The 12,057-nt window shown below is 45.3% G+C and overlaps 1 protein-coding gene across 1 annotated transcript; it reads right to left on the minus strand.

Annotated features, from left to right (window-relative positions):
• Positions 1 to 4,928: 4,928 nt before the first annotated feature.
• LOC108795419 (probable N-acetyltransferase 16) lies at positions 4,929 to 9,027 on the minus strand. The gene is made up of 3 exons (XM_018566666.1): positions 8,848 to 9,027; positions 5,727 to 5,951; positions 4,929 to 5,594 (listed from the first exon to the last, which is right to left on the minus strand). Exons 1-3 carry the CDS (start codon positions 9,025 to 9,027, stop codon positions 4,929 to 4,931), a joined length of 1,071 nt encoding a protein of 356 aa, XP_018422168.1.
• Positions 9,028 to 12,057: the final 3,030 nt, after the last annotated feature.

Consider the following 12,057-nt stretch of genomic DNA (forward strand, 5'->3'; position numbering starts at 1 on the left):
GACCTCAGGGTATTTGCCATCAAACAGATACCCACACATTTATCGCCATCCGAAAGATTTCACCGCCTGTGCAACAGAGAGACTTTAATTTTAAGTCTATACAGCTTTGTAGTGATGTCTCATTAAGAACATTTTATAATAAATATTTTAGTCCCATCCACTCAATTGTAGTTCACCCCCTTGTTCTGTTTTCAAACCATAATAAAATCCGTCTAGAAACACATTTTAAATACACAAAAACATTTTTAATAGAGAGGAGGTCCATAAGGCGTGGACAAATCATTCCTCCGTGCCCCCTGTGACCTTGCGAGATATACTGTACCAACAAACACAGATCATACCATCTTCACTCAAATGACAGCCCCAAACAAGATCGAAGGGCTATTAGAGGCCACAGATCTTTTTCGGTTAGAGCACTGACAGGTCACATTCAAGGCGGACCTAGACTGCCAACTCATTTGCCTATCACTGGGCTCAACGAAAGTACACTCCTCCCCTTTATCCAATTTAAAAGAAGATAGGTTTCCAGCATTCTCCAGCACTCTGAGGCTTGATAAAGAGGCACCCCCTCGAAACGCGTAGCCACTGGAGACACCCGAGACCTTTGTACCCCTGTAACCATAGCCCGACTGCCATCACTGACACACGGCGCATGGCGTTCCGCAGCCGCGTGTAGCCCCTCCCCCTTTTTTCTCCGTTCCTGACCGACGCTGATCGGCCCGGCCAGCCGAGTACGTGGGCGGCCATACGGAGACACATCCATCCTGAACCAGCCTCTCATACCACCAGAGACACCCCTTCGAACCAAGGAGTCGGTCTCACAGACAACAGGGGAGCTCCTAACCGTAAGTCCCTTTTGCTTGCTGTGATATTGCTATTGACACTCACACTCCACACTCCTAGATCTATTAGTGCTCCTGACACTGTCCACATTTCATATATCCACTGGTCCCTTCGCCAGACTTAACTTACTTACACAATCTTTGGTAGTTGCGCTCCTCATTTGTTGCTTTTGTTTGTGGCAAGTATAGCCATGTGGCTACATAAGGCCATTTGCATCACAACATCAAACCCCTTTGTGGAGAATACTTTGGCCACAGATGATTGGGCAGCAGTGGAAGGAGCTTCCTTCTGTGTTCGGAGGAGCTCAGACTTGAACTGGGTTTGGTTTGAACCTGAGCTCATCCCAACTCAATAATCAGTAGAATCCTTACAAGATATAAGAGACAGTCAAGTGATTTAACTTTTCAGCATCTACAAAATGCATAAATATCATTTCTGGGTGGACTGGCAATTTCATACAGCCATATTGATGCTAATGATAGCTGAACGTGGCCCAGCTCAGTGGCTTGGTGTTAGCATTCTTAGTGTCTGTTTATGTTAGTGTGTTGTGATGCACGCACACAGTTAACATGCGGCGTTCACACATTAACATTTCCTTTTCAGTGGGTTACCAACGCACTACAAGGCAAATAAAACTGGACATGCACAATTTTTCTTTCCACAGATCACCACAATGCAAACATTGGTTACATCCGTGGGATGTGGTGAGGTGAAATGCAAATGCAGTGCACTGCCCTGGTGTGTTGGGGCACCATTCAAAATGCACAGTGTGTAAATAAGCCCCCTGCATCTACAGCTGTAGGGTCTAGGGTTGCCACATGTTTGGGATTCATTTGGACAGTCCGGTTTTTGAGTCTTGTGTCCGGGTTTCTAGCCAACTGACACCCAGACACAAGACACTAAGTGCCCATACGGGCACTTTAATTTTTTTTTATAGATGCAGCTGCTGAGGTCCCCAACAAGAATGCGGCCTCTGGCAGTTGTATCTGCTTGCAGCCGCATCTTCCTGAGAGCCACGGACACTTGTAAACAGGCACAGGCCGGCCCGCACATCTCTTCCACTGTCTTTCTGACACAACGCTGCCTACTCATCTGAGAGCCCGCACAGCCCACCTGAGATCCTGCACACCCTCCTGAGAGCCTGCACATCCTCCTGAGAGCCCGCACAGCCCACCTGAGAGCCCGCACAGCCCACCTAAGAGCCTGCACATCCTCTTGAGAGCCCGCACAGCCCACCTGAGAGCCTGCACATCCTCCTGAGAGCCTGCACATCCTCCTGAGAGCCCGCACAGCCCTCGTGAGAGCCTGCACAAGCCACCTGAGATCCTAGAGACATCAGGGCGTCACCTCAATAAAAACAGAGTATGTAGTTTCATATTATTTTTCATTGCTGTATAATGTATTGCTGGGATTTGTAGTCCTCTTTAGACAGTCTCCTTACTCCCTCCCCTGGCTGTCTCTTCTTGCTTATTCTCCTGGTTGCCTCTCCTCGTGTGGTGCTAGAGTGTTCGGGTTTCTCTTGAAGAAAAGGTGGCAACCCTAGCAGGGTCCAGGATCTGACAAAGCAGACTGTCTGTGTGGAATTTGTATTCTCTCTGCATGTGTTTCTCTTTCATGCTCTCTGTGTGCTCCTAGCTCTCTTACACTTTTAGAAAACAGGCACACAATTGCTTTTTTTACATTATGACAAGTGTAGATAAAGGTCAAACACCCGGTACATTGTGAGAAAAAGATTTTTTTTAATTACCTGCCGGGTACCAATGTTAGTTTAAAAGCATTGATCTACGTCAAAGAAAAGCTGCCCTGAGGGACATTTGTGGACTGCCATGGCAGAGCCCTTTTAAAAATGAGAGATGCCTTCTTGTCATGTCTCAATCCTCTGGCTTTAGTGTGTTTTGAGTCACTGACCTGTATAAGGTATTCAGATCAGAGGCTTTGATTTCATTGGCTGAATAATTTAGGATAACCCCTATATTGATCTTCTGAGAGGTTTAGTTTTACGTGTAGCTGCCAACCTTGTAAGATGGGATGCTATTTCAGAGAATAGCCTCATGGTTTTATTAATATTCTCTATCTGAATTCAGTTAGATTACAGGCTCAAATCACAAAGCCAGCCATTCTCAGCCAGAGTTCCTCCAGAGGATGGTAGGGGTTCCTTGAGCTGTGGCTGACTGATCTCCAGTCGAACTGTGCCTGATAGGCTTCAGGGTCCAAGCCAGCAGCATGGCACCAGTGATCTCTACAGTTGCCTGGAAGGATGGCCTTTTGACCACCACTACTAGAAAAGCATTCTTCCTACTGATCATCACTGCAAGTGGAACATTCTTCCCACCGACCACCATTACTAGGAGAGCATGCTTCCCATTGACCACCACTACTAGGAGAACATTCTTCCTACTGATCATCACTGCAAGTGGAACATTCTTATCATGGACCACCACTACTAGGAGAGCATTCTTCCTACTGATCATCACTGCTAGTGGAATATTTTTCCCACTGACCACCACTTTTAGGAGAGCATGCTTCCCACTGACCACCACTGCTAGGTGAGTATACTTCCAATTGACCACCACTGCTAGGAGAGCATTTTTTCCACTGACCACCACTACTAGGAGAGCATTCTTCCTACTGACCATCGCTGCTTGTGGAATATTCTTATCACTGACCACCACTACTAGGAGAGCATTCTTCCTATTAATTATCATTGCTAGTGGAACATTCTTCCCACTGACCACCACTGCTAGGTGAGTATTCTTCCCAATGACCACCACTTCTAGGAGAGCATTCTTCCCACTGACCACCACTGAAAATACATGTTTTGATAAGTTTGGTGTGGAGGAATTTGAGTGGCCTCCACAGAGCCCGGACCTCAACCCTACTGACCACCTTGGGGATGTATTGAAACGATAATTGAGTGCCAGGTCTTCTCATCCAACATCAGTAACTGACCTCACCAATGCTCTTTTGGCTTAAAGGGCACACATTCCCACAGACACACTCCTTGTAGAAAGCCTTCTAAGTAGAGTGGTGCCTGTTTTAATTACAACAGGGTGGAGGGGATAATCCATTTTAATGCCAATGGTTTTGGAATGGGATGTCCAAGAAGCTGATATAAGTGTAACAAGCAGGTGTCCACAAAACGTTTGGCCTTTGGTGCATATACATACAGACTATAATTTCCTATGGGTAGGGCTCTTTCTCTTTCTGTGTGGTTCATTAAACAGGTGTAGTTACTTGTACTATTACTTGTACTTGTACTATCTGTATTATCTACTCCTATTTTATCACTAAAAAGTTCACCTTCACAGGAAAAGCTGGTGCTATAAAAATTAGTAGTATTCATAAATTGGGGAAATACCACATTATGGCCACTAGAAACTGAGGGTCATGGGAAATAAATACATGTTGATAACAAGAGATTCAATTTAACAATTCTAGAAAATGCAATTCCTTTAGTGGCAGCAATGGTTACATGTTTTTGCTAATCCTCTTCAGTGATCTATAGAATTGTTACATTGTATCTCTTGTTACCAAGATGTATTTTTTTCCTATGATCCTCAGCTCCCTCTAGTGGCTATCATGTGGTATTTTCCTGATTATGAATGAACCTATTCTTACCCCTGCCCATAATATTGGAAGAGAAAATAGATCATTCAGTTTTGCCCCATTTTTACAACAGCTGGTTAATTTGCACAGAATGAATGTATATGCAGTTTTGCAGGACAAAGAGCTATGCAGTTATTTTTTATAAACAGACCAATTAGTGCAGAGGTGGGCAACTCCGGCCCTCCAGCTGTTGTAGATCTACAAGTCCCATGGGGCATTTCCAGACTGACAGTTGCAGGCATGACTCCCAGAGGCAGAGGCATGTTGGGATTTGTAGGTAAAACAAAGCTGGAGGGCTAGAGTTGCCCACCCCTGTCTTAATGTCAGCACACCCAATAAACAGGTGTGGTGGTCCATAGCAGCCAATCAGAGTGGAAAATAATTTCTGGAATCCTATTCACTTTGTGTCATACTTCAGTTTTTATTCAGTTTCAGGTCCACTAAACGAGTCCCATGATAATAATTTGCCGCCAAATGCTTTAAAACTCCATTTCTAGGATCATCTGGTTCTTAATTACAAAGAACGGTGTCAGTCCTTCACACAGGTCGGTGAGTTCACTGCGGAGACACTCATCTGTGTACATGAAGCAGATTAAACTGCTCGCTTCAGGTAAGGATTGTATACACAGCTTGATCTGCTCCAAGACATGAATCCTAAGACTTGCTGGGTCAACTCCAAACATGTCAATGTGGAAGACATATGTGGCGTTTGCATAAGCCACCGGGTATGCTGGGGTGCCAAGGCTGAGGAACCCAGCAGAAGAGGGTGGTGTGGATGGAGATCCACACCACCTACTCATAATGTTTTCATGGTTAGTTTGATGTCCATCTGCACTGCCAGCAGAGTTTTCATCAGGCAGTGCCAAAGAACCACTCGTATTACGCGACTGGGAGTAGATCCAAGCAATTCTCCTTTCAAAAAGGATCTCCAAATTGGACCTGTGGGTGCTAAGAGGAAGCCAGTCCTGTACCAGGAGACCCCCAGTAAGCAGATCTTCTACAGTCTTTGTCTCATTGAAGAGTTTGAGCACCTCAGCAGGTTCCAGAACACTGTGATTGACTTGTCCCACATTGTCCAGGTGAGCTTCCAACAATTTAATGTCTTCCTCAAGCTGGTTAGAGGGAAGGATCATAGACACTAATGCCTGGAAAAGAAAAGATGAGAATATATTAGTTATAGTACTTTGTTGTTGTTTTGTAAGAGGACAAAACATGAGAATATTCAACAGTACTGTACTAAAAAGAATTATAATTATAATTCAGATAATGTAGAGGACCTTGGAGTTGATCACTTTAAACATCTTCAACAAGCTGGGTGGCGGGTCCTCTCCACGAGTTAGGTGCACTCTTTTCACTTTTGGGTGGTCAGAACGAAGTCTATCTAAGCAATATCTCTGGATTGCACCAGTTATGCCTTGTCCTCTCATCCAGGGGGCCACACGAAGACCCTGCAATACAGCAGTGCTGCTTCCATCGACCAGCAAGAAGGACTCAAAAGCCACCTGAAGATGAAACACCAACAAGACACATTGAGCAATACTATATACAAATGCACTATATGGCCAAAGGTTTGTAGACACCCTCCAAATTAATGAGTGTAGGTGTTTCTAGTGCTGTGTACTAATTATGCTACAGCATACTCATACATTTGAGACATTTGTGTGCTTCCAACCTTGTGGTAACAGTTTGGGGAAGGGCCTTTTTATGTTCTGTTCCAGAATTATTGGGCACAAAGTCTGGCAACAAAAGACATGGTTTGACCATTTTGATGTGGAGGAAGATGGGTGGCTTGCATAGCGCTTAGCCCTACTAAACACGTTTTGGATGAATTGTAAAACCAATTGTGAGTTAGGTCTTCTCATCCAACATCAGTGCCTGACCTCACATATGTTCTTTTAGCTGAATGGAAGCAAATCCCCACAAACACACTCAAAAATCTTGTGGTGTGGTAAGCCATTCCAAAAGAGTGGAGGCTGATATAGTTGCAAAGGAGGAGTGGGGGATCTTCATATTAATGGCCATGGTTTTGGATTGGAATATCCAACAAGCTTATAGAGGTATGATGGTCAGGTGTCCACAAAACATTTGGCCAAACAGTATAGTAGATCATACAAGCAAAAGCCTCAAACATAAAAGGAACTATATCCATTTTAAGGGTTCAATGAAAAAAAATGATAATGCTGTTGTAAAACAGGGTAATTTCAAAATGATGATATGGTAAAAATTATGCATAAACAGTGGTCACCCTGAATGAATACAACATATCAAAAACAGCAAATTGTGTCTTTATGCCACAGCCAAGCTGGTCCCACAATTTGTCATCTTCTGAGACTTCCTGTTACATCCTTAATATGATACATGGTCTCAATGACCAACAGAAAGGCGTGGAAGGTCAAAGAGCCAGTACCAAGCTTATCTTTTACTGTAAACATCGAGAATTACATATACAATATATTACCAAAAGTATTGGGACGCCTCCCGTTACACGCACATGAACTTTAATAGCATCCCAGTCTTAGTCCGTAGGGTTCAGTATTGAGGTGGCTATAACAGCTTCAACTCTTCTGGGAAGGCGTCCACAAGGTTTAGGAGTGTGTCTATGGGAATGTTTGACCACTTGTGAGGTCAGGTACTGATGTTGGAGGAGAAGGCCGGGCTCGCAGTCTCTGCTGTAATTCATCCCAAAGGTGTTCTATCGGGTTGAGGTCAGGACTCAGGAAGTTCATCCACCCCAAACTTGCTCATCCATGTCTTTATGTACCTTGCTTTGTGCACTGGTGCGCAGTCATGCGCAGTCATGTTGGAACAGGAAGGGGCCATCCCCAAACTGTTCCCACAAAGTTGGGATCATGAAATTGTCCAAAATGTCTTGGTATGCTGATGTCTTAAGAGTTCCCTTCACTGGAACTAAGGCGCCAAGCCCAACCCCACACCATAATCCCCCCTTTCCACCAACTTTACACTTGGCACATTACAGTCAGGCAAGTACCGTTCTCCTGGCAAACGCCAAACCCAGACACGTCCATCGGATTGCCAGACAGAGAAGCGTGATTCGTCACTCCAGAGAACACGTCTCCACTTCTCTAGAGTCCAGTGGCGGCGTGCCTTACACCATGGCATCCGATGCTTTGCATTGCACTTGGTGATGTAAGGCTTGGTTGCAGCTGCTCGGCCATGGAAACCCATTCCATGAAGCTCTCTACGCACTGATGTTGTGCCAATCTGAAGGCCACACGAAGTTGGGAGGTCTGTAGCTATTGACTCTGCAGACAGTTGGTGACTTCTGCGCACTGTGCACTTCAGCATGTGCTGACCACACTCTGTCATTTTACGTGGCCTACCACTTCGTGGCTGAGTTGCTGTTGTTTCCAGTTGCTTCCACTTTGTTATAATACAAATATTTAGTAGCAAGGAAATTTCAGGGAACACCTGAATCCAATGATTTGGAGGGGTGTCCCAATACTTTTGGTAATATAGTGTAACTTAAAGCAGAAGTCTAGTTAAACACCTCCAATGCCTCTTGATCTGAGCCCCAAGGGTAAGTACATGGTGGCTTGGGCTCAGCCCCAGGTGCAGGTACCTAATGGCCTGGCCTCATAGGAAGGGGTCGGATTGATGCTGGCTGCTATTCAACCTGGAAGACTGAGGGCATCTAGTGGAAGAAAAAAGTTATAGTGGGGACAGCTCCAGATTCATGGTAATAATTGCAGCAAACACTTTTTTCTACAATAATTGGAATAGTAGAGATTTATTTTGTTAGTTAGAGTTTAGTTACTGACTGTATCATATATGTCGTTTCTTTATTTTGCCAATAGTTCCATTTTAAGCTGCCCACAGACAAAAGGGTGGCTGGTAATGTACGAGTAGTCTGAAAATTCTTAGGATAAGCTGCTCTTCCATAAAAGCCACCTTAGATATTTCTGTCAATATAGAGGGGAAGAGCAGGCGATAAGAGCAGGAGGGTACAGCTGGCTTATCAAGAGAGCAAAGCAATGATGGAATTAGGTTTCTGACATTGGCCAACCAGTTGAGTGTTGGTGTTGAGTTGGTTGGTTGAGTTGGTGTTGAGGGGTCTTACATAGATTTTAGATATGTCTTCAGCCAGAGCGCGTGGAGTCTCAAAGCTAACTAATTTGATGTAAAAGGACAGTGTTCATAGAAAATATTTTCTGCCGCACCTGCGATACCTGAAAAGGCTTCATTTATCATTGTATCTGAGAAAATAATTGTCTCAGATAGTGCATGCTGACCCACAGCAACCATTCATGTTACAGATTGAAGGTCTTAGAAAGCCATGCTCATATAGAGCCCAGTGGAATGACACAATGCTTCTACACCAAAATGTGGATCCAATATGCTCCATGTGATCAAAGTCTGGGATTGCCTTTCCATACTCACTATTTTCCCATCACTCTTGGCCAGAAACATGTGTCTCCGATGGTCCTTTAGCCATTCATAGTATCTGAAAGGCAGATAGTCCATTCCATTGTATATTCCACCTGATATGGACATCAGCTCTTTATAGTCCTCAGCTGAGGCCGGTACAAAATCTATGTGTGCCATGGATGATACTGACATGGGGATAGTGTGTGAGATGATAGGAATGACACAGAGAAAACTTTCATGGCTGAGCAAAGTTCACCCAATGCGGCACTCCCTCTGTAAGAAGGTCCAACACACAATATATAAACATATACACATTAAACATAATTGGGGAACGTCACTTAACACCCAGGTACAAAGGTGCAAGTGTGCAATAAAACAGACCAAGTCCTTAATTTAATTGGAAACTTTAACTGTTTTTAGTCCATTTTTTAAACTATTTTTGGGGGGTTAACAAATGGATGTTTTAAAGGAGAACTATGAGGTGAGTGCTTTTCACTCACCTCATAGTTCTAGCCGACCTGTGACCATGAGACTGTCACAGGTCGGCTCAGTAGATCGGGAGGTGAGCGAACACATGCAGGTGTTCGCTCACTTCTCGACCCTGTCACGGCTCTCTGCCGTGACAGGGGAGGGGATGGATTGCCCCCTCCCCGCTCCGATACACCAGCGCTGACTGGCGGAACGGACGGGGGAGGGGGCGGGTACAGCTGGCTCTGCCTCTAGATAGGCAGAGCCAGCTGTCACTCACGCAGCTGGGCGGATCCCGACATCGATGTCGGGATCCGCTCCGGCTGCGGCGTCTCAGTATACCGCGAGCTGTAGCTCGCGGTATACTGAGCTTAGGGTGACGGGAGGACGCTAGTTTGTGTCCTCCCGTTACCCTAAGGAGAACTATGGGGAAAAGCCCTGACCCCATAGTTCTCCTTTAATCAACATTTGTATTGTACACATTAATCATACATGAGGCTATGTTTCCAGAGTAACTCTTAGGCCCCATTCACACCTTTCCGTTTTGTCGGGCGTTCAACGCTCTATGAACGCTCTACAAAACGTACAACCATGAAAATCCCATTGTTTTCTATGGGTATGGTTCACACCTTTCCGTATTTCCGCCCGTCTGAAAGCCCTACAAAACGGCTGACGCCCAAACAAGTACATATACTTCTTAGGGCCGTTTTGGAGGGCGTTTTCCATTGGGATACAGCCAAGTAGCCTTCGGAATCGAGCGACGGTCGCGCAATTTTTTTACCGCGAATCGCGGTAAAAAAACCGCGTGACGGTCGCGCGACAGACGTGCATGCGTAATACGCCTAGGTGTGAACCCAGCCTAAAGTATCTCTATAGGTTGAACTCGATGGACTTGTGTATTTTTCAACCTGACTAACTATGTAACTAAACTGGAAACATAGCCTGTACTAGAAACAGAGTTTCCATATCTGTTAGGAGGAGAGAGGGGTGTCCCTTCTCGGAATCATTTAGGTCCTATTTAACTACAACTGCTTTAAAGAGGAGGTTTCATAAACCATAGAAGTTGCATACAGCTCCACCTGCTCACTGGTAAAACAAAGATATATGATATCTCCATATCAGTCCAGAAGCTATGGATAACTGTGTGTTTGATTTCTAGAAGTGAATCCAAGGTCAAAATGTTTTATTTGGATAGAGTAATTCTCCAATAGCAACAGGTGTCCCTATTATTGGATTTCCCCTCACATCTTGTTCTGATGGCAACTGAAAAATGTTGGATAGCCCATCATTTTCTGTTCCAATAACAATGGTCAGATGGACAGATAGTGGGGGTAACTCCTCCACAGCAATAAAAATCTGGCAGAGGTTAACACTTTCCTATTCTAAGTTTTGGCTTTAGATATCCTTAAATTATTTGTTGGCAGCTCTGAATAGCTGCACCAAGATTCAGGTTGTAGATATGCACTGAACTGCCTTGACCAGGTCTGAACCTTCACCGTCTAAATTCTGTTGAGAAGTGAGATGTATGGTGGTTTGAAAATTCTTTTTTTGATTCTCTTATCAATGATTAGGATTATGAAAGAATCTTCCCAATTTTTGGACATTTTTGTTAGCCATGGGTAGGCGGTTGCTGCTAATTGGGGGAGTGCCGCTGTCACTGTGGTAGACCAGCAATGTGGAAAGTGAAGCAGGAAGTGGTCATTAAGTCAAATGACTGCAGTTTACTACTGGTGCTAGGGGGGACCCAGCATAGGACCAATCTGGTCCTATAAAGGCCGTGACACACTGCAGCCAATCGGGTCGTGCTTAACAACCGGCCAGACGTCGCATCCCGTCACGCCGGTTTATACGCCGATTGGCTGAAGTTGAAATTGTTCATCTTGGCACACTCAGCTCCACGAGCTCTCGCCAGCTGAGGTGCCCAGGAGAAAATGACATGACACACTGCTCGCAAAGGCAGTGTGCCACCGCTTCGCGTGCAGTGTGTCACAGCCTTTAGACCCTTGGTTATCAACTGGTGGATCGTGACCCAAAATTGGGTCGTGACCCCGTGTTCAGTGGGTCGCCGCATGCCTTCCACTTTTCTAGGTGAGAGGCTCCTCTGCCTCCCCCTAGAACAGCACTGTCAGTTCTCACACCAAGCAGCCATTCAAAATATGCTGCCCGGCGCCAAGTTTCAGCTAGTGGTGGGATGGGGGTATGGCCGCAACGGAGCTCCATACGTATGTGCTTTGCTTACAGCTTCCTCACGTGTCCTATAGAGGTGCCATGGTGACATTACATTATGGCTCCCGACACTTCTACAGGGCATGCAAGGGAGCTGTACAAGTAAAGCACATATGGATGGAGCTCCGTCACAGTTCAGCAGATTGTGTCTGTGGCTGTGCATGTATGTCAGTGTTTTTTAGGACCCATTCACACTAGTACAGTGTGTTAATTGCACCTACCATGCATTCTGGTGTGGGAGGTGTGTTGGGTTGCCATCCATTTGAATGGTACCCCAAATGCACCTCCCACCCAAAGCTCACATGCCCACACTGGAACGCGAGGTAGCCTAATTCCATGCGTTCCAGTTCAGTGCGACTTTGGTCACCACTTAATGTCCAAGGACAAATGTGGGTCCTGAGGTTACACAGGTTGAGAACCACTGTATTAGACTAGCAGTGTCCGCTAGAGTGGCAGTGTGGGAAGTGAGGCAGGAAGGAGTTATGCTCTCACCAAACCTCTCCCACCAAAGTAAAGTGACCTATGGCA

Source organism: Nanorana parkeri, unplaced genomic scaffold (genome assembly GCF_000935625.1).
Source record: "Nanorana parkeri isolate BGI_ZX_2015 unplaced genomic scaffold, ASM93562v1 scaffold968, whole genome shotgun sequence".
NCBI lineage: Eukaryota > Metazoa > Chordata > Amphibia > Anura > Dicroglossidae > Nanorana > Nanorana parkeri.